General features: G+C 44.2%; 1 protein-coding gene across 3 annotated transcripts in view; it reads right to left on the reverse strand.

The window, feature by feature from the left end:
* Positions 1–23,262, reverse strand: part of FGF13 (fibroblast growth factor 13) — a gene marked incomplete at its 5' end in the record, with an annotated part of 248,089 nt that overhangs the window by 132,057 nt on the left and 92,770 nt on the right. The window contains one exon of one of the 3 annotated variants that reach the window (XM_084269245.1): positions 11,667–11,697. The exons of the other annotated variants lie outside the window; for them this stretch is intronic. Coding sequence (XP_084125371.1) covers positions 11,667–11,697 — 31 coding nt within the window. Of the gene's footprint in view, positions 1–11,666; positions 11,698–23,262 lie in introns of those variants that run through there. 3 annotated transcript variants of the gene reach the window in all.

Here is a 23,262-nt window from a genome sequence, read left to right on the forward strand (position 1 = left end):
TATCAAGTGTGGTTCATCACTAATTGCATTTCCCTGTTCCTCCCTTCTGGAAGAGACAGCAAATGCAATTATGCTGTGATGTGATGTCACCAAGCCTTTTACAATTAATTTATCTGTGCTCTCAAAGAACCCGGTGATAGTAGAGAACTCAGTATAGACTCCTGGACACATCTGAAGAGGCTGGATTGACATTTGCAGAGGCTACAGCCAGTGCCCATTGGTGTGCTCATGTCTCTGCCATTGGACAGGTTTCCACTCCCATGGGTAACACACACTCAGTTGCTCTCCTGCTGGCTAATCACATCCATCCCTCTGAGGACATGTACTGATCGAGGTACAGTAGCAAACTCACTCCTACCCTGCAAGTATTGGTTGGGTCTTCACAGCCCCATGAGAGGCAACAGGACTTGAATTTGATCTCAAAGCTCATGTCTCAGTTAGGAAAATCTGTCTGACTGACTGTAACCAGTAAAAATGCCAGACACCTCTGGTGCAGAACTGGGAACCGGGTGCCCTACAAGGCCAGGCAGAGGAGCACCAGGAGTCTGCACAGCCTGCCCCTTCCAGCGAGTCAACACTCGTGTTCCAGCATAAAGCCAGGAGAAGATTTTAAGTGTTCCTATCACCCTTCTTGTTCCAATCCAACTTGAAAGGGCTGAAGAGCTCCCTTACTTTGCCCACACTCCTCCCTTTGTTCATCCTTCTCCACCTGAGGTGTGCTGTGGTGGGAATCAACGTGCTGCAGGCAGACTCCGCTCCCTGCACATTCCTACAGCGCAGCACAGACACCTTCCTTTCCATTTGTTTGCCATGAAGAAACTGAAACCATGACAAAACGGGGGGTGGGAGTCACCCCAGAACAACGTTGTCACTCTCTACCAAGGTAAACGTTCCAAAGGGCACTTTTGCCCCCAAGCTGAAATAATTAGACAAGCTCACATTTTTTGGCTGACCCAACTTTGTGTTCAGTGAGACACTCTGCAAAATGCTTCCCTGATTTCTCCTGAACACTGGCAGGGTCCGTCCACTCAGTCAGCACTACACACAGAAAGCTATTAAAACCTGATCCTTAATAACTGATCTCTCACGGCTGCTCGGACCGACCCCACTGAGCAGTAACACGACACGTAAGGGCAGTTCCCACCACACAGACAACGTTGATATTTCCTCCATTACCTAAACCAGCAAGAGTTTTATTTTATTTTAGGCTTACTCTTTATGGTTGGGCTAATAAGTCCTGGCCAGATGAGGCTTTTGGAAGCCATCCCAGGGTAAAACACCTACATGCGCACCTCCAGCTCACAGTGCCTTGCTGCTGCCGGCACATGGGGAGCTCAGATGAAAAGGAGCAAATACTGGGTGAAGACTATTCCAGAAAAAGCTGGCTATTTATGGCTTGTACACAGAAACAGGACTGGCAAGTGAATGCTTTAGGTAGAGATAAAAGGAGTGATAGAAGAATAACTTTTCTTCATGTGGTCTATATTTAACGAGTGCATCGACGTTCGCTGATGGTTAGGGGCTAAACCCAAGTGCTTTGTTGTTCCTGTTGCAATTCTGAAGGGTTTGGATTTTATTTATTCTATCCCTTCTTTTTTTCCTCCACCCCCCTCCCACCCCCATTCCCCCCTGCGGTTGCACCTAAATATAATTTTTGGCTTTGCAAAGGCCTATTTCCATTTATAGAATCCAGATGACAGGCTGGGGACGATATTTTCCTAGCCGAGGCATCTGCCTCCTTGACAGAGGGAGAGATAATCACATTGGGTGAAACGGGCTCGGCGTCTGTGACAAGCTTAAGATGTCAGAAATGAGAGCACCGCGTCTTGTCCCTCTGGATATTTTTTTCTTGAAGGAATTTAGCCACATCTCATGTGAAATGCAGCCAGCTTGCAGTGCTGCTCTGCCGCCAGCGACAGAGAGGGGGAGGAGGGAGGGAGGCAGGCAGGGGACCGTTTCGCTTCTGAGGCTGCCACAGTTTCTGTTTAATTGCTTGCTTATTTATTTAATTATGGCAGCAACAAGAACTTGTGGTTGAGCTGCCAGCGAGCGTTGCCTGAAACAACTCACCGCTCTGAAATGACTTTTGGTGGACAATCCCTCCTCCCCTCCTGGGTCTTCACCAGGAGCGGCCGAAGCGCAGAGCAGCCCCATCTTCTTCTGCAGCCCCATCAAGAAGCAGGGAGATGCCACAGCTGGCTGGAGCCACCTTGCCCCAAGGCAGCAGAGGCAGGAGGCCCAGCACACAAAGAGCTTGCAAGGGGACTGAGTCTAGAGAAGCATCTCCAGGTGGATTGAATCCTGGGATGCGAGCATATGCCTCCATGGCACAGATCACTGCCTACCGGATCGGCACTAACCGACCAGCGCTCGCCCCTCCTCTGCACTGATTAAGCTCTGCTTTTTAAATTAGAGATCAAATGTTCTGCTGTCACAGATCAAATTATGCTGATCAAATTAGCCAGATCAAGGCGCTGCGTTTCTTCTGAGGCGGGCTATTTGATGCTGCAAAATGCCACCAGATGACCCTTTCTGAAAGCAGATTCCTCCCAACATTCTCTCGCCAGATACTGATGTAAATGCTCACAAATCACGGGTGATTTCTGACAGATGTGCCACCTTCAGTGGAATCTACAGGAACAAGGAGGCTTCTGGAGTTCAAGAATAACATTAAGCCATAAGTGATTGCTTGATGCAGATGACTGTTAGTATAAAATATTTATACTAATGTTCACCAGGGGATTTTTCTTACAAGGAAGGATGTTTTCCTTGAATTGATTTTTAAGCTCCTGGTTTGTAATGACTTGCACTGTATCACACAGAAGCTCCTTCAGCCTGTCCTAACAGGCATGCAAGTAGAACTCTTCACAAAGTTCAGAGCTAATGGGACTAAGAGAATGCATTGTTTTTCCAACGTTATTTCCTAAAAAAAAAAAACAAGTCAGAAATGGGCCCCTGACTGAGAACAAATGAAAACACATCACAGAAAATGAACCCACTGAAAATATAAAATGTTCCTTAAATCCAACACTTCACAGCAAAAATAGCAAAGGCAAGAAATGCCAATACATAAAGACACAGAAGGTGATACTACAAGGTGCACACATACTCTGTAACAAGAGCTCTGGTCCAGCACAGTTTTCCAAAGTCTGCACAGCAACCAACCAGAAGACAAAAATGCCTCTTACAGCATTTACATCAGGCCACTGATGCTACCAAACAGTGCTACAGACAGCAGCAGGCTATTATTTGAGCAGCTATAGTCTATTTACTTTACTACAAGGCTATATTTGTTGTGCAAATGCTACCACAGCAGATGAAATTCCATCTGAATTGACAGAAGCTGAGGTAACAGCCCCCCGCCCCTCCCTACCCTGCCTGGCCATGCCTTTCCCACTGGCTTTGCACAGCGCTGCCGGTCACATCCCTGCAGAAACCCAGAAGAACCAAGGGGACAGCAGAGGAGAACAGAAATGGCAACAGCAGGTTTTGGAGAAGAGCAAGATGATGCTGAAAACCAGTTTATTTTCACCAGAGCCACTTAAATAATCCAAAACTCTAGACTCCTTCCCAGCCCTCCCCTACTCCACTCATATTCACCCTCTTAACAAGCCTAGATGAAAACCAGTTTTGATTAAGTTACTTAAATTTCCTTCCTTTCAACTCATTCCAACCTTGCATTGCTGGCTGTTCTAACCATGACAAGTCACCGTATTTACACTGACTGCCATCACAAAACAGCCTCCCACCCCCAACAGTCACAGTTTCACCATGTCTCGGGGGTGGTGGATTTGTCAGGGAATTTTCTTGGCCTGGTTCTCAGCTGCTTTCAGGTTACCTGGGGGACGTCTCTTGAGGGAACTGCTTTCAACTGGTTATCAGAGGAGAGCCCACCTCCATCCTCCCCACACACAGACATGTGCTGCCAGAAGACAAGAGGTGTCAAGGCTGGTACAAGATGACAGGAGTTGTGCCTATGCTTTGTATCTCCCCTTTCCCTCCAGAAAGTACTGTTCTTCCCAGCAACCCTACTAATAAAAAGAAAAACCCCCAAAACAAACCCACACCTTACCCTGAGGTGAAGGGAATGGAAGAAAAACAACCCAGGCAGAACAAATACATCTTGCATAAGCACAGTGAAGTGCATGCAGAGTCTTGCTGAGAGTCAGGGAGCACAGATAGCTACAGGTGTACCTGTGGGTACTCTAGTGAAAGGTGACAAAATGTTAGAGGGGAAGTGGTGAAGCATTGATTTGACATCTTTGAGCTTGTAAACTCTTACAAGAGCTTGGAAAGCTCTCCGTGCACTTGCTAGACAGAAATAATCCTAAAAGATGACTCACCGTCTGTTTACTCTTTAGATGTATCACAGCCAGCGCCTTCTCCACCACATTCCCTTTGGCTGGTGCTGTGGGAAGGAGTTAGAGGCTATGCTGAAACCTTGGGACTCCCTGATGGCTCCCAGGGCTCGTGAGACTAAGCATGTACCATTCATCCTTCTCTCTCCAAGGCAATGAAACCACCACACAGTCTGGTAGGGAGCTGGGATCAGGTCTAAGTGATCAGAGGATTGTGGATCTGGTATGCTCCACAGTAAATAGTTTAAATACAAATGGACCTGTTGGAGAGGTCATGGAGGAGGCCGTGAAGATTATCAGAGGAATGGAGCATCATCTTCAGCCCAGAGAACAGAAGTCTCCAGTGAAACCTTCTAGCTGCCTTCCAGGGACCTACAGGAAAGCTGGAGAGGGGCTTTTAACAAGGGCAGGGAGTGATAGGACAAGGGGAAATGGCTTTAAGCAGAAAAGAGAGTAGATTTAGATTAGCTATCAGAAAGAAATCCTTTCCTGTGAGGGTGGGAAGACCCCGGCACAGGCTGCCCAGAGAAGCCGTGGCTGCCCCTGGATCCCTGGCAGGGTTTGAGGCCAGGTTGGATGGGGCTTTGGGCAGCCTGGGCTGGCAGAGAGTGTCCCTGCCCATGGCAGGGGGTGGGACTGGATGGGTTTGGAGGTCCCTTACAACTCAAACCAGTCTGGGATTCTATACCTGTGACCCAATACGCATAGAGGCTTAACCCAATAGTTACCGAGGATGTTTCTTCCTCAGCCTGGTCAGATCTAACTCCCTGGCATCTACCAACAATTTCACAATTAAAACTGAGCTCGTGAAAATATTAGTAACTCACAACTGGCTTGCCCACTGCACTTCCAGGAACAGACTGGTTATCTGTAGCCCAAGTATATTTGCATACTGGTTTCTGAATAGTTTGACCACCTGGTTTTAGTAACACTCAGCAAGTCTCCGCATGCAACACAATCCACAGTATAGCTCAGGTGTTAAGAGCTGAGCTAGAGACTCACTCCCTGGATGTCATGAAAACTCTGCAAACCAATTACACAAGCAAATAAATTATTAAAAGGAAGAAGTGACAGCTCTGGGAATTGATGCAGATCCTGGTGTGAATCTAGGTTGTTACTGACAGAAAGTTATTGTTCAGTAGGTGATTGGTAATGCATAAAAAATGAGAGCTTGGACCTGTTTTGAATACCCCCCTCACAAGCTACAGAAGGAACAAGCAACACAAGTTACCTTCAGGGTGCTGGTGGCTGTTGATTCCTTCAGCCTGCTTCAAACAGCTGAGCACAGCTACCTCTACCCTTGTTCTGGCTCAGAAGCTGACCTTCCAGCACCCATCCTCTCAGCTTCTTCAGTAGCAAGAGCGGACTCTGCACTCCCTTGAGGAGCACAGCCACTGGCATCTCCCCTCCTCCAGCCCCACTCCATGGGCTGCAGCCATGGAAACATAGCCTGGCACCCAGGGAGGCAGAGCATGCCTTGCACCCATGTGCTCCTTCCTTAAATTGGCTTTCGGTTCTCTCACATCCAAGTAAAATTAAACCTTGCAAACTTCTGCTGCTGTCCTTGGCACTCTGACATCTATGTATTTTCTTGTTTATTTTTTTCTCCTTTCCCCCTTGCTCTCTGCATCTCACACAGGACTTGTCAGAAAGGACGTGAGCAAAAGCACTTGACAGAAGAGGAAGGAAAGCATTCAAAGCAAACTTTTCTATAGAAAAGTTTCCAGCCAGAGGTTTCCAAAGATTCCTCCTGGTCTTGAATTTATTTGTTTTCCCCAATTAAAGTCTTTCCAAGAAAACAGACCCTAGCCACAAAGCATTTGCTAAGTTGCAAACCTAGGCTGTTCTGGAGCAGAACAAGAGATGAGAGGAAGAGAGAGCTGAACACTTTTTGAGCAGTTGTGAATCTGTGTCAGCTCCCTGCAAAATCAGTAGAAATCTTTCCATCTAACATGAGAGGCCTGGCCTATGCTCCCAGAGTACAAACCAGCTTCTGATCTGTTGTAATACCGGTTTCCTTCACCTGGGTAATTTGCTGCCACTCCAGAACTGCTACTTCTCCCTCCCTCTCCTACCTGTTGTCAGATAAGACAGCTCATGGAAGGGCAGAACGATGGTGTGTCGAGAGCTAAAGAGGTTGTTACGAAAACTTGTGTTACAGAGCTCAACTGCCCCTACAAGAGATTGATCCCTTTGCAGCAACACCACCAGACAGTGTATCGGGGCCAGGGTGAGGAACACTTTTGTTAATACTCAAGGGTGGAAAGAATGGAATAAGCCAGGAAGGGGTCTTGGGGTCGGGGGGTTCACAGTGCTCATGGAGTTAGAGAAGCTCGTGCTATACTTTATATGTACACTGGGTCTTTAATATGACCTATCAGGTAACAAATGTGGGACCAAAAACCTTGAGATGAAAAGAGAAACCTGCATGTCTCCTCTCTTCAGATATTAATGACATGATTGAACTTACAAAACCAACCTGAATACTCTTGGGCTGCCACATGTCACATTTATACCAGACAGGTATGCATATATCCACATAGACATCAATCTATCTTGGACATCTTTGTGGTGTTTTTCCTTTGGTGCTCTCATCTACTCTAGCACCTTCACATGCTCTGTTTGAAAACCTGGACAATTCTGCAGAGTTTCTATTCTTCTCTTCCAGGAGAAGTGGAAGAGATCTTTTAAATATCATTTCAGCTAGTAACAATTCCAGTATCACTGGTGCTGCCCTGAAAGTCAGGAGATAGAGATCTGAATCTGACTCTCCAGCTTCTCTAACATCCCTTTCAAGGGGATCATTAAGCTGCAGTCTCAGAGTTGCACACTTTAAATCATTTCCTCTTGCAAAGAAGTGTAAACTCCAAACAATCAAACTGCGATTCATTATCTGCCATTTTCAGTCAATATAACACATCTAGCAAATATTGATTTACATGGAAGATTACAGACTTTGTAGCTGTATTTTCCAAAGCTACTCAATAATAGCAACGATAACCAAGAACTGGTAGGCAATTTTTCCAGTAATACACAAATTAATCTTTGCTAATTTGAACCTAAATGACTCTAAAGCTTCATGATTCATTTTCACACACAAAATTGCAAGTGTTGATTTGGTTTCTTGGTCACATTCTTTTTCTCCTCCCTGCCCCATCTTGCCCTTTGATTATTAAACCCATTGATGGTGCCTCATGCTTTCACTTTACTTGCTTCACCTATCTTGTAGAAACACAGATTTCCCTTCTCCATCTCCACACACATCTTTGAGCTTTGATTCTCTTGCAAATTATCCTCCCATCCATTAAAGTCTTCCAGTATATGCTCCTGTCTGACACCTGCAAATCCAAACCTGACACCTTACTTTACAAAGCAATTTCAGAATACTTTTCCAAAGCTTTCTGGCAGTACCTTCACCCAGAGGAACAATCTTCCCACCAGCTACTTGGCATGTGCCTTGCCTCAGCGCTTCCTCTTCACAGCCTGTGCTGTAACTTCAGCTCTCACATGAACTGTGGTACCAATGTACTGGCTACCACCATGTAAAAGTGTTATTTTACTCATCTGGATAAAATATGGTCCTAAAGGCTTTGTGTAAGTGAATTTGTGACTTGGCATGAAAGGGCCCTGTGTGTACTTTGCAAGGTGGTTGGGGTGGGTTTTTTCCTAAAAACATCAACTGAGGACTTTCTAATAACCTCAAGTTTTGAGTTTCTGGTATTCATTACAATCTCACTTCAAATTAGGGACCCTACATGCCCTCCAAAATCACATCTGATTCAGGAGTATCAGAGCACCTGTTAATGGTTGAAAAATTTCTTCTTAATTTTTTTTCTTTTTTTAATTGATGCTTTTAAATACTCCAGTCACTTAAGGGGTGATTCAGTTCTCTAGCTCTCAATCTATAGTCAGATAATGGTTTGGTTTTCCCCACTAATGGTAGGTTGTTAAACAACTCTAATGTCCCAGGTTCATTACTATTAACAGAAGCACCTTTTGCTCACTGTAATCTCCATTCAACTTCACAAAGGGACTTCCCAGGCACCCTCCAGTCAACCTCCACAATTTGCTCAGTTTGCTTTCTCAGAACTATTACTGTGTTTTTGAACGTTTCACCTCTTCTATTACAAGTTGTCATACACTATTTCTAGTATCACACAGAATTTTTAATAACAGCCAATGAAAACTCTATGCCATTAGATCTAATCAAGGGGAAATGATCCTATATAAGCCAGAAATGAAAGATTTGAGGAAGTAGTTGTCTCTATTGAACACCACAACTAGACAAACCCAAAAAAACACACTAAAAAATAAAATAAACTAAAACTAAACTAAACTAAAATAAAAGATTATTCCAATGTTGAATGGTCACAGGTTTTGCCCTGACTGGGCCAAAGATGTACCTACCCTGTGCTAGCTGACACTTGGTCAACTAAAAATAAGGCTGTTGTGATGGAAGGCAACTCTCCCAACCTTGCACCATACCACACCAAGACAAACACCAACCACATTAAAGCTTCTCCTTCGGTAAGATGCCACTCATGCAATACAACCACAGGGATTTTTTTCCCTTGAGGGCAGACAAGCTTCAGCCTGGCAGCCCTGTGCAGGTCCCACATGTACAGCTCCTGACTCGGAGGGGAGGGATAGGATGCTCGACATGACCGCGGGCAGGGATGTGTTCATTCAGGACCTTAATCTTGCTGCTGTTACAATTAAAAGACAAATGCTGTTGATCTGAAACAGCCACCTGCAGTTATGCATTTGGAACTGGCACCCTAACCATTTGGATTGTTATTTTAACACCTATGTGTTGCTACGTGGTGTTTTATTAATAGAAAGGATCACGCGCAGTCTGAGGCAAATTTAAATTCAGATTCTGCTGCTCCAAGTCACTGTACAATATGGCAGGCTGCTGTTTGATTTGGTTTCAAGTAAAGCAGGCTAACAAACTTCCTTCCAAGCCATTAATTCAGGAATGTAATAAGGCTAACACAACTGCACTGACTCATTAAAGCAATTTGATGTAAGCTGCGCTCATTAGAGCAGCTACCATCTATATTCCTCTGACTGTAGCCTTGTTTTCAGACACCATCAGAGATGGCCTGCTGTGCCAAATGCCTCTTCTGTCTCAGGAAAACTTCACAGAAATAACAAAATGGAAAAACCTTGATTTGGCCAGGCATTAAAATCCATTCAAATGCAGTTTGAGTCTCTGCTTTCATCCAGGATAAGGTTATTTCACTAGAGAAGGGAAATTCTGTGATGATACAGACAGTGGTGTGAAGAGAGTCATGAAGGATGCTACTTTTGAAAGCTTCCTATCCCCGAGCTCAGAGCAGGCAGTGCTACAGATCAGGAGGAGCAAAGGCCCCAAAGCTTCACAAGCAACTCAGTAATTCTCTCAAAATTACTCCTTACAATTAAACCACACCGCCTGGGACACCCCCAAATGTCTCCTGCAGTACTGCACCAGAGGCGAATTCACGGCACCAGATACAAGCTCTGAAACAACACAGCTTATGTTCTTCTCAAAACCCACCTTTCCTTCCTAAATGCTCTGTTATCAAGCCGATTGGGTTTTACTTGAAACCAAGATGTGCTCACCATTTTAATTGGCATAAACAGGAAAATCTTTAGAAACAAAACCTGAAATTTAGCAGCAAATAGGAGGCACTTTAAAAAAAAAAAAAAACCAAAAGGTTTAATTTTCCTTTAGCTTTCTCTCTGAACAGGAAAATCCATATAATTTAGGCTAGTTAACAGTTTCTGTTTTCTTTCTGTATACACAGACTTGCCAGGCATTAAAACATGGAAAGAAAGAAATCAGGAACATCATCTTAGTAAACCTTTGGCCTTATTTCAGTGAAATAAATGAAGAAACCTGCTCAACCTCCGGAGTAATTTGGAAATGAGCAAGCACAGTAAGTCTTTTTCAGCACTCTAGGCTTCAAGTTTGACCAATGTCCTCTAGCAATGTCTGAGGAGCCCCAAAGAAGTACACATTTAACCATGCACCAAGGTGATGGATATGACCTGTTTGCTGTGCCCATCATTTTCCAGGAGTGTTACTGCAGGAATCAACCCGATGGAGCAATGTGCACTCCCTATGACTGCCTCTGTCCTATTTCATCTCCAAGCAAGTGGCATAAACCTGTAACAGCAGCTCACAAACATTTCAGCTCCCCACTGCGTTTTTCGTCCCTCTCCTCCGTGTCATTGAACATTGAACTCATTCAAAACTCCAATGTGGAAGAAGCTCACAATTCAAAGGGACAATTGCCTCTTCCATGCCTTCCCTCTCTCCATTTTTATACTTTTTCACTACTATCATTACTTGCTGTAGCCTTTAGCAAGTATCATCTTATACTTAAAGTTCATGACAGTGATGACCTGGTAGCAGTTAGGATGTTTCCATAAAAAAATAGGTTAGAGACAAGCCAATCAGACCTCAAACTATTGTACAGAAAAGCATTCACTGCCTATAAGGAATTTTCCCTGCCTAATCCATCCCTGAGGGTGAAGGACATACTTGGAAAAACAGAACAGAGTGTTCAGAACACCAGCAGACCACGTGCAGTCCAACCATGCCTTCAAAGGCATCAGCAGGCCACCAAGCCGGCACATTAAAAGCTAGAATCTATTTAAACACTGTAATCATGAAGCAGGTATCTCCCATTTTGTCTAAAGGGCCACATGGCAACATTACTTTTCTAGCTGTAGGTTTTTACTCCAACCTGACTCACTTTTCAGTGCGACTGAAGGAATTCGCCTTGCTCTGAATCACACGTTATGGATGGAGTGCTGTTAGACTCGTGAGAGGCTGATTAGCATTAGGTTCATTAGAAAAGTAAGGGAAGGCATTTTGTTTGAACTGAGGCTTCTCTTCAACAGAGGAGTACTAAAAGCAAAATGATAATCCTATGTTTAAAAAAGTGAAATCAAGGACTGTAATTATCAGGTTTTTGATGGTCTCTGGATCAAGTTGTTGTTTCAAAGCAACGGAGCTGCTAAAGGACTGACAGAAGGAATATCCTAATGTGACAGCACACCCTTATAAGGTGCACAGAAAAGGGCTGAGGTGACCCCTGGGCAAGGACTGGTGCTAGCACATCGTCAGCGGTAGTCAGGCACGGAAGTGGGGTGTCAGGAGGAGATACAGGCAGAGCCCTACATGCACAAGCCAAAGGAAAACAGGACTACGAAGGGCAAAGCAAACACCCTGGCAAACAGCCGCATCACCCCAGTCTCGGGGGTTTTACCTTCCCAGAGTAGACAGAGAACAATAAAAGGCACCACATCTCCTACCTTGGCCTATGGACTTCCACCTTCTCTCCATTTAACCACTTCTGGGCAGGCTCACTCCATGGGGGAAAAAGCATAATCCAAGGCTGACTTGCAGTTCAAATCACATGTCCATCTCGCTTGAGCGAAGATAAACGCTCTCAGGAAGGCATTCAACCAGCAACTGGAAAATTTTGTAGGGGGAAACCCCCAAGAAACACGAGTACATTTGTATCTGGCAGGCTCAATTCTCACGCCCTCATGTCCTGCAAACGCCTGGGCACCAGCGTGGGTTACAGGGCACAGGACTACAACAGTGTGAGCTCAGAACGCGCAGATGGGAGAGGAGCCCTGGGCTGCATTAGCTCCCTGTACGAACACAAGGATACAAACATCCTTCTGGGAATTACTGTGTGTGTTTTGTTTCTGGCTTTGTTGGGTTGTTTTGTCGGGTTTTTTTTTAAAGTCTGCTCTGGGCAACATATTTATACTTCACTGGACAGAGATTTCCTAATCATCTTGATTGTCCCTGGTAATTTTTAATGAGCGTTGATGTAAGACTAGTTCACTTCCTTCCCTGAAAAAGAATTTATAAAAAAAAAAAATCTGTACAAGAGGAAAAGCCTCATAAATGGAGGAGCCACATGCCCATGATTGGAACTAAAGGAGCCATCTGTTTCTTTACAGTCATGCACATCTCAGACAAAAAGTACACACACGACATATGTCATTACTTCCACTTTCCTAAGAGAAAATATTTGTCATGATTCCCTCCCACAGGAGCGCAGGAAGCTCCACCACCAGCTTGCAATACTACAAGAAGCCCTCCCACCAAAGCTCTGCAAGCAGCGTATCCAGCTTTTTTCCCCTTCCTCTTCCTCAGCCAACCCAACACAGTTTTTCATGCCTCTCTGCATCCTTTGCAAACATATTTTCCACAAGATCTACAGCCGGGGATCGGCTTGCTGAATTCTGCCATCAACAGGAACTGCACTGTTGAGCTCCACACATAGAGTTGTGTCTTACCATTTAAAAGTCAATTTAGGAAATGAAGCTGTTCATTGGATGATATATTTTTATGTTGATGTATTGTAGCTTGCAATTTTTTCCCTTCACCTACTTCCAATTCGCTCTGACAAAGGCAGACTGCTAGAAATGCACCGAGTGTACTCAGACATATTCCTCCGCGTCAACTTCCAGGCATTCAGAGACAGTTAGTGCAAAACATTCCCCCTCTTGCTTACCAGCAGAGGTAAGCAGCAGCACTGTGCCCTTTCTCTCTCCCTTGCTCTTCATGAAACGCTTGAAGCTGGCTGGAGACCCAGGGAGTGGAGATGGTACTTGGAAGGTAACACGCCTACACAAACGGTGCATGGCTGCACTCCATCCTCTACCACATTAACAAGAGGGATGGACTAAGATGTGTGATTATAGAGCATTCAAAAACATTGTCTGTTGTTTCATGTATCCCCAAAGTGGTCTTCTGGAGTAAAAGCGCCTCTTCTCAGCCAGGGTTTGGAAAGAAGATATGGTAGACACTACTGCTGCTATTTCATGTTCCTCTCCTGCTGGAAACACTAACACAGCACTGCACCTTATTTCCAGGCTCCCTGGACACAGGTTTTGGGTGCATCCCACCTCAGCTTGAAAGATTTGCTCAGTTAAACGTTCCCCACTGTTCCCTGAAGATTTGCAGCATAAGAGGTGTGTTCAATTAGCATCTAAACAAAAGAATGGCAGGATCTGTAGGACAACTGAAATAGTACTTTCTTTGACCTAACCAACCACTAAAGACCTGATGTCTTGCTTTACAAAGTTACACATGCTGCCCACCAAAGCAGCTCCTGCCAGAGACAAAGTCAGCACAGTGTTCGTAGGAGTCCAATCTGCCCCCATGATGCAGCTCTGGAATGTGAGCAGGGATGCTCTGAGGAAGCCATCAGGAGGCTTATATCACAGCTGTCTGGAAGCACCCGTCTTCCAGTGAAAGACATCTGTTCTCCTACCTCAGCCCTGCCAAACCAGCCTATTCCTAGAGCATAAAAACCAGACCACTGACAAATATTCTCAAAAAAAGCCTCCTAAAAAGATTAAAATTCTTCCATCTCCTCTTCTTTCCCTGCCTTGCTACAGTTCAAATGCTGCAGAGTTCAAGACTGTACCTACTGTGCCTCTGAGACATGGTGGAAGTATTTCTTTAGAAAAATCAGAGTAGCAGCTTAATTTAACTTTGTCTGACCTGGGATGTTACCCTTGCTCTCAGTTATGGAAAATCTTTAAATAGGAACAGTAAAAATAAAAAAAAAAAGAAGTTGTCTGGTTCTGCAGCTTTCTTCTCTGCAGGCATGAAGGCTTTTGATAGAAGCTGTTTAGCAGAGGCTAGGAAAAAACTTCTGAAACTAAACCACTGGCAGCTCTGCCGTGATGCAAAGGGAATATTTCCCTCACCCATTGTGCTCTGCCATGCAGATAATCGTTTCTGTGCCTAGACACGCATTCCATTACTCACAGAACTCTGTGACCCTGAGATGTTCTGTGAATTCTCCATGTCAGTTCAGTGAACAACACTGTCTTCCTTGTGTCTGTCTGTATTGGCTTCCTGGGACATCTTCTGGCATTATGATGCAGGATTGCCCATCCATGGCAATCGCTCCTTTGTTTTGATCATCTATTGAATGCATAATGGTGGGAGATGTTAAGATGAAAAATAAAGCACTTCATCCTTAACTCAAATATTGAATAACTTAATGCCTGTTTTAAAAATCCTGTGCAAAAAAGGTATATAAAGAAGAGAAGCATCTATTTTTTATCTATCCTTCTAAACACTTGTAACACAAGATTCTCCTGGGGCTACCATCTAAGACCAGATGTGTTTCAGAGGCACAAAGTTCCGACACACATCACAGCTCCCACCTTCCTCCATCCTGTAAATACATGCCTAAATGGCTGTGTACACGACACCTTATTTGAAAAAATAACTGAGTTCAGCCCTTGCTGAGGGGAAGAGCACAGCACAGCCTGGATTTACTGACATTTCAGCTGTCCTTACGCAATTTCCACATGTCATTCTGCCTTCAAATAATTACAACCTAATATAGAGTAGGTAGACAAATACATCCACCCTGAGTATCCCTCATCTACCCAGGGAAAGCCTCTCCTCAAAACATTTACAAAAATAACATCAACTGTATACGTGCTACCAAAAAGCAACCGAACGAGCCAAGAGTGGCTGCGTGGAAATGCTCAACACTTACACAGAAAAAGGAACAAGGAATCAGCCAAGCACGTACCAGAGGATGTTTTCCAGATTTTTAAGCACATCTACTCACACAGAGATTTATTTTTTCCCCTTAGCTTCCCTTTCACTGCCTGTCTGTAGCAGGGATCACACCTTGTACCAGCGTAAGAGCCCATCGGTGCTCAGAAAGGGGCATGGCCTGATGCAGCGGCAGCGCTGTGCTCGCTGCTGCTCTCCACTGCTGGCTCTCTAGTTGAGTAGCTGTGCTCTTCACAGGTAAAGGAGACCAGAGTGCTGCAGAGTACCAGGGTGCTCTCCTGTCTGCTGCATATTCCCTGTGTTGGCTGCAGCTGGCATACCCTGCTCTGCAGAGCAGCTCCCATACCTCTAAGTCTTGACCCTGAGCTTCCAGGCACCCACAAAGCCATAGCTATCTCTAAATGGCACCATGGAAAGAGTCAAGTCAATTTTCTCTCTGTTTTAGGAACATACAGTCAATTAAACAATGGAACTGTTGGGAGTGCAACATCCAGACATAAAGGTTATTTGCTTGAGTAACGATGTTTTTAAGTGACACTATTAGGAACTGCGTGTGATACAGAACTGATTTTTGGATGTCTTCATAAAGGATGATGTGTAAAACTAAGAGCAAGAACAGGAATAAAATGACAGCATAAAATGATGTGTGTGATCCTTGGAGACGGGTGCTGAGACTCCAGTGAAAGGTATGAGGATGATGAGGAGACTGAAGCATCTCCAGTATGAGGAAAGGCTGAGAGAGCTAGGGCTGTTTTGCCTGGAGAAGACAAGATTGAGAGGGGATCTGATCAGTGCTTATAAATATCTAAAGGACAGATATTAAGAGGATGGGCCAGACTCTTTGGTGATGCCCAGCAACAGGACAGGGGACAAGAGGCACAGGAAGTTCCATCTCTGTATGAGAAAAAAGGTCTTTACTCTGAAGGTGACAGAGCACTGGGATGGCTGCCCAGAGAGGCTGTGGGGTCTCCTTCTCTGGAGATATTAAAGACCCACCCAGACACAATCCTGTGCAACCTGCTGTAGGTGATGCTGCTTTAGCAGATGGGTTGGACTAAGTGATCTGCAGAGGTCCCTGCCAAGCCCGACCATTCTGCGATTCTGTGTCTGCCCCAGCTCTCCATGTAATTGGCTTATTTCAGGAGGAAATCAGATTGCTGAACTTCAAAGGAATGCCCAAGTCACCAAATATCCTCAGAACAAAACCAAGCATCAGCACCAGTATCACTGCTACCCTCCTCAGCAGCCATTTACCTGGGTGAACCAAGACAACAGCTACATGTTTTTATCTACAGAAGTGGTACCCCCAGTGTAGGGTCAAAAAGAAGAGGGGGAAATAATTTTTGGTACAAGACTTGTGGCTGACAGGGCTCCCTGGGGAAGATGTCCTCACTGGCATGGAGATGAGTGATAGCTCAACAACATGACTACTGTCAGCCTCACCCAAAACAGCCAGCAGCACCCAGGGCTGAACACAGCAGGGACAGCACAGCTGGTGTTCTTCCTGCACGCACATGAGAAACCTTCTTCATTGCCCACCAGCAACCTTCAGCTTCTTCCTGGTGATTGATTCGGCTCCATTTTATGTTCTTCCTGACAAAGCAGTTTTACTAGCCAGAAGCTATCCACATCGAGTGCTAATAAATGCCATATATTAATTTATTTCTATTTATTAAGCATCTTTTAGCAACAGTAGAGGTTATTTTAAGACTTGGAAGTAAAAAAAGTGATCATTCAATCATGGAGGAGAGTGTCAGCAAACAGATCAGCTAAGGAAACCAGCAATATGTCAAGAAAGCTCTTTCTGGATCCTTCCATTGCTTCTTGCCTAACAAAGCCTAGCTGAGATGAAGCACAAGCACACATACATGGAGGGAACTGTCACTTGCTACTTATGCAAGTTTTGAAACGTCCTTTTAATGCTGTCTCTTTACAGTGGGGAACAAAAATGTAAAAAGCCATCCAGCAGGCATAGTTTTTCATCATAAACCTGAAGCACCTACAACATAAAAGCCTACCAGCTTCAACCTGCTAAGTCATCTAAACCTGTCTGCAGCTGCTGTACGAGGAAGGGGGAATAACGAACACGCCAAACTATTTTATGTGGTGCACAGGCTGTTCTCTATTACATTACCTGGAGGACACAACAAACAAGAGAACTGCAACTTGACTGAAAATGTATACAATTAAAACTTAAAACTCCAGAGGGATGGATAGGAGATGCTTGACTAAGAGACACTTTAGTGCTATATGGGGCAGCTCTTGGCTCTTTCAGCTCGATGGAAATACTTAAGCACAGGTGTCTGTTTATTTGAGAGGTGTCAAACCATCAACCAGTTTCATAAAACAAAACCCACTCTGAATGGAAAGTACTTCAGAATAACCATCGTGCTGATTTTTTTTAAAATTTAAATAATTAAACAGTTCTTTACAAACATAATTTCCCCATTTGCATCTCTAATCTGGTTTCAGCTCGTTACCAACTTTATTCCAAAGTGGCATTTCCAAGGTGAATAAAAAAGAAGCTAAAAGATGCACAATGAGTTTTGGCAAAGTAAGAAAAACTTTTATGCAAAACTGACCTGATTCTAGAAAAAGTGAAATGTGAACACAGCATGATATAATTGCATGAATTTGCTATTACACAGTCATTCTAACGACATCTGCTTCTTTCTTTGCCTCGCTGACTTGCACAGTATAAAAAGCAGACTGTGTTAGATGCTGGTCATTCAGGAAGGACACCAGCTGCCTGGGATCTATATTTCCAACTTGATTAATTTAGGCAAATTTATGACATGCCAGAAATGTACTGTTAAACAGAAAATGCTATTGATGATAATTTTTTGGAAGATGGTTCAAGTTGAAATACTTCTAAAATGTGACTGAAACAATAACTTGGAAACAAATATTGTAAGGAGGATTAGTTTTGTTCCAGAATGCTCAGGAATTTATTTTTTACTGTGACTTAACCACTTTGATTTTACTTGGTGTTTCCTCATCTCATTTTAATGCACAAGCTTATCCCATTCAAGAGCAAAGTTTGACTCCACTGCACCCACTGGAAGGCTGTTTCAGGGTGTCATGCTCAGAAACCCATGCAATGCAAGGAGAGCATAGGAAGTATCATACAGTACAACTAGCAGAAGGATTATAATTACTTTCTCATTAATTTCCTCCTTTATTTATAATTAAATTGATTCTTCAGCCAGGCAGACAGTGGCCCTACCTAATCAATAAGTCTGTGCACAAAAAGCAACAGCATTAGGCCAAATACAAGAATAAAAGGGTAGAGAAAATGACACTAAATAGGTACTGTTATAATTAAGGACTGAAAGATACAATGGCAAAATTCTCCTCCCTGACCTATGGTGCTGCTGAAAGCACAGGGTGTACCTGTACTGCAATTTCCAAAGTGGCAATATAAATGGCACGGCCAGTGACTTTCATGGATCTCCCCCACACAAATGAAACTCAGAAAACCTGAGTGGCAATGACAGATCTGTAAAGGGAGAGAAACATTCTCCATCCCGCTTGAAGGGAACTGTAACACGGGAACATAAAGGAATAGAATAATCAATTAAGCTACATAGCACGTACTTGAGATAGAAAAAAACCAAAATCCCTTAACCAATAATCATAGAACCGTGGAATGGTCTGGGTTGGAAGGGACCCCAAGGATCACAGAGCTCCAACCCCCCTGCCACAGGCAGGGACACCAACCTCCAGGTCTGGAGCTACACAAGGTTGCCCAGAGCCCCATCCAACCTGGCCGTGAAGGCCTCCAGGGACGGGGCACCCTGTTCCAGCCCCTCACCACTCTCACTGTAAAGAATTTCCCCCTAATATCTAATCTAAACCTTCCCTCCTTCAGCTTCAATCCATTCCCCCTTGGGCTGTCATTGTCTACCTTTTTAAAAAGCTGATTCCCCTCCTGTTCCTCTGCTCCCTTCAGGGACTGGAAGGCTGCAATGAGGTCCCCCCACAGCCTTCTCTTCTCCAGGCTGAACAAGCCCAGCTCCCTCAGCCTCTCTTTGTAAGGGAGGTGCTCCAGCCCTTGATCATCTTCATGGCCTCCTCTGAACCCTCTCCAGCTGAGATATCCAGGGACCATGACATTCAGTATGGCCTGAACACTGTGGAAGATGGGATGTCAGACAAGGGGGCTTCAGACAGTCCATTAGGATTGGATTTTGCAACCCAACTATATTTTACTCTACACAATATGTAGCAACACAGACCCAAGGAAGTTCCTTGCATCAAAACTAGTAGGATGCTTCATTCTTCAATAGCCCACTCCAGACCTGCCCACTCCTGGATGCACCATTAAGAAACAGAAAATGATTCATATTTCACCACGCAGCAAAACACTTCTAATTGAGTCTGAATAGATACAATATGGAAATTGCAATTACAGTAACTCCAGCTGCTAAGACAGAATGTGAACAGCAGCCATGGACTCTAAATCCCAGTTTAATAGTGCTTTCCAAAATTCCCCAACAAGACTGATAAACACAGACAATCCTGCAGAGACACTTAAGTGTATTTTCCTAAAAAATATCTGGTTTTAAATTGTTTCTTCTGTTTTTTTATACTACATGCATTAATTGGAATGATACAAAGTATAATTAAGTTACATGGTCAGCAATAGCAATTGCAGTGGTGAGACTCACAATAAATCTTTGCTGCAAATACCTTACTTGTAGTATCTGAAACTATTATAGGATACTTAAGTTTAAAATGCAACATGTCATCAAATCAAAGAATGGTTTGTGTTGGAAGGGACCTTTAAAGATCATCTAGTCCAACCCTAATAGTCCTGAAGCTGTCAGAGCTTTGAAATCCAACCAGAGGAGGGAAGGTACAAGAGGAGAATCCCGTTTTCAGCAGGAATTTAAAGGGACTGCATTTGTTTGGAATGAATTTTCCCACTTACGCTGAAACATCAATCACAGCTCCCACTTTCAAATTATCTCATCGTTGTTGATACAGTGTTTACACAACAGTTCAAAACAGAAGGTTTATTTCACATTTCAAGTACAGAACTCCTGCTGTTTTGTTGGGGGTTTTTCCCCTTCCCCCAAAGATGGCCATAAAAAGAACTAAATCCATTGTTATTATTAGATACAAGAACAAGCCTCTCACATATGCTGGGTTCTTTTAAGTGCTGTTAGGTACACCTTAAAGAATAAAAAAAAGAAATTCTGGTTTGAGTTCCATCAGACTGAACTTGTGCTTAAAGCATAGGCTAATTAATTGACTGGAGACAAAACGAGGGCTCTCAATGCTGTCATCACATTCCATAAGCCCTGATGATTATAAAACGTTAGCTCTGAATTGTTCCTGTTAATATTAGGCTGAACCAAATCAATACATTCAAATTTAGATTCACTGGCATCAGACAACAGCGGGCATCTTCACCCTGTGCAGGCACCGATCCTGGTGTTCAGTATTTCTTTCGTTTAAAGACATTTAAAATGTAAGGCAAGGAGAAGTCTTTCCACTGAGAAACGCAGGATATTACCATACAGTAGGCAGTGAAAACCTGTCCAGTTTTCACATGCTTCACTGAGAAAGCGCCAGAGGTAATGAAGACCCATTGCACAACCCCACCTGCCGCTGAAAGAGAGCCAGCGTTGAAAGGGATCTATTTTTAGAGGGATGCTAAAGGTCAGCTAGCTCAGGCCTTTAGTCATGCAATGTCAACCACACGTTATGTTAAGCTTTAAGATGCTTTTGAGCAAGGCATTTGCTACACAGTAAAAGGCAGATTTTTTTCCAAGACATTACATATTTGCAAGTTCACCTTCAGTAAACAGTGCCAAGAGTGCTCTCCGGAAAGAGAAATGGCACAATTACAACTTGAGCAGGAATTAGAGAACGGCTGCACAGTATAATGAGAGCCTCTGGAATGCTGTCATGATCCTGTTCCCATGAGAACAGCAAGGATGGGGTTTTTTTAGGAAAATACACAATATTTTGAAGTTCTTGAAGAGCCACTGAAATGTCATACAGAGTATAGGATGTCATAGAACTGGAGAAAAGCATCACCTTCTGTGTGCACACAATGATAAAGCATCATGCAATGCATGTACAAAACATCCTCTTCAACATGGGGTGCATAAACCTACCACCTCACAGCTGCCTGGCACTGGGGGGACACGCTGCCTCAGCCCGACCACGTAAGTGACACTGAGCAAAGCCCCAAAACCCACATTTCTCTGGCTCCCAGCAGCGTATGGATTTGCAGTAAGTAGATGGAGTCTGGGACTTGCTGAGCCACCTCATCAGAAAAATAACAGGCTTTATCTATGGCAAAACACTTCAAAATGCAGGAAGACCCACAGCAAGAGCCATGCCACCCCCTTACTAGAAAGTAAGAGGGATGTTTGGCTGAATTTAATAGCAGTGAAAAATCAGAGGTAGCTACAGCCATGTAGCACATCTTATGGACTAGAACCCAGTCGAGGCAAGTGCCATGGGCCAGCACACGGAAGACAGATGTGGAGCTACGGCAGAGAAGCAGCTGCAGGGCTGGAGCTACTGGCAGAGAAAGGAAATGGCCTCCATGCCTGTGCACACCAAGTCTTCTCTTTGTCCAGCTTGACCTACAGCTGGGGTGTAAACTGATATCCTGCCCCAGTGGACACGACAGGGGAACTATGCCCTAAGGTAACTATGTGCTATTTAGCCCCCTCCTTCCCAGCTGTGAAGTCCCACTTCCACACTTCTGACCAAGGTTTCACCCATGATGCCAGAGTTGAAATTAGGCTACTCTTCATCTCCCCAGAATGGGACTTCCTGGAGGGATGTACCAGCTCACAGAATCATAAAGGAAATCATCTACCTCCCCTACAGCAGGTCTCCCTTTTCACCACACAGACATGAACCCTCTCTGCCACTCTTGCAGGCATCACCCTGGGGACTTGGTGTTGAATGAGAAGCAGCACTTCAGAGGAGGACTACTAGGGCTGCTCCCCAGAGGAAAACTAGCCTGGCTTCTTTTCTTAATGCTCTTTGCCACACGGCACATAAATGAAATAAAATAAATCTCAAGTACTTCTATTACTAGTATCCAAGTCTTTGGCTGAACAGGGAACAATCACAATCCTATCACAGCAATGAAGTGGTCAATGGCACAGAAGGTGACTCCTAATTGCATAGTTGTGAGCTCTCAGAAGAAAATCTCTTACTGCACTGTAATTCAATGAGCATTTGTAGGTACTTGTACACAAATGGCTTGATAGAATGGCAGGGATGGATTTCATGCTGTAGTTTGCTAAATAAACTTGTGGAGCAAACTTGTAGAGAATCAGAACATCATGAATTTTGACAGCTTTGTAGAGAGGGGAAAAAACAGGAGGAAACACTGAAAGAAAACCCACAAGAACAAAACCACAAACTTTGCAGACTGACACTGCTTGTCCAGGAGACTTTCCAACTGCAATACTACCAGCACTGCTGTGCTGGCATGAACCAGAGGAGGATCCAACTCATTCTCCTTCCTTTCAGAGGCCATACACCCAACAGGAGCTAGTCCTCCAGGATGCTAGATGTAACTTTGAGTGGCAGGAGGAAGAAGGCAGTCTCTGTTAGGTGGACCGCAGGAAGACACCTGACACACGCAAGGGATCTACACGCAAGGGATCTACAGCACCTACTTCTGCTGTGTCTTCAAACACTGCCCAACAATAAAATGCTAATTTTCGCTTAGTAACTGCTCTCACACACTATTCAAACTGTATAATGCAGAAGTCAGGGCCGATGAACTGCAGTTAAACGCTTTCAGTGACACTGGAAAGAAAAGCCATGCTTTGCCTGTACTCTTCTTAGCAAGGTGGGGAAAGGAAAAGGAGAAAAGAATGTAGTGCACTGTGCAGCATTTCTTGCTTTGCTGTTATTTTTATTATTTGCCTAGGGCACGTGAGCTTCTACTAAGTGAAAAACCAGAGGCACAAGCTGCGAGATCTATTTTTGCTCCCCTCCCTTCCCACAAGTCACAGTCACTGACGCGCCACAAGACCTCCCCCCACTATTCAGAGTGGGCCCTGCCTGCTCTTTTATCGCTCTACGTTCCGTTTCATCAGAAGCTGAGCAGCAATTTCCTCCACAGCTCAGATCGCAGACGTAAAGATGTTCAGCACCATCAGAATGATTTACAAAAGGCGCTGGTCCTCTGCATCCTCAATACAGACACTGGCCTTCTTGTCTCCGCTTTTATGACAGGTAGCAAATGAAGTAATGAAATAGAAACCAAGTAATAAAATGAAGACAAATCATTCATCTCGGGAAGGTCTGCATCACACCAATTAAAATAATATCTTAGACACACTGCGATAACATACT

The sequence above is a fragment of the Gallinula chloropus genome (assembly GCF_964237585.1).
Source record: "Gallinula chloropus genome assembly, chromosome: 11".
Classification (NCBI taxonomy): domain Eukaryota; kingdom Metazoa; phylum Chordata; class Aves; order Gruiformes; family Rallidae; genus Gallinula; species Gallinula chloropus.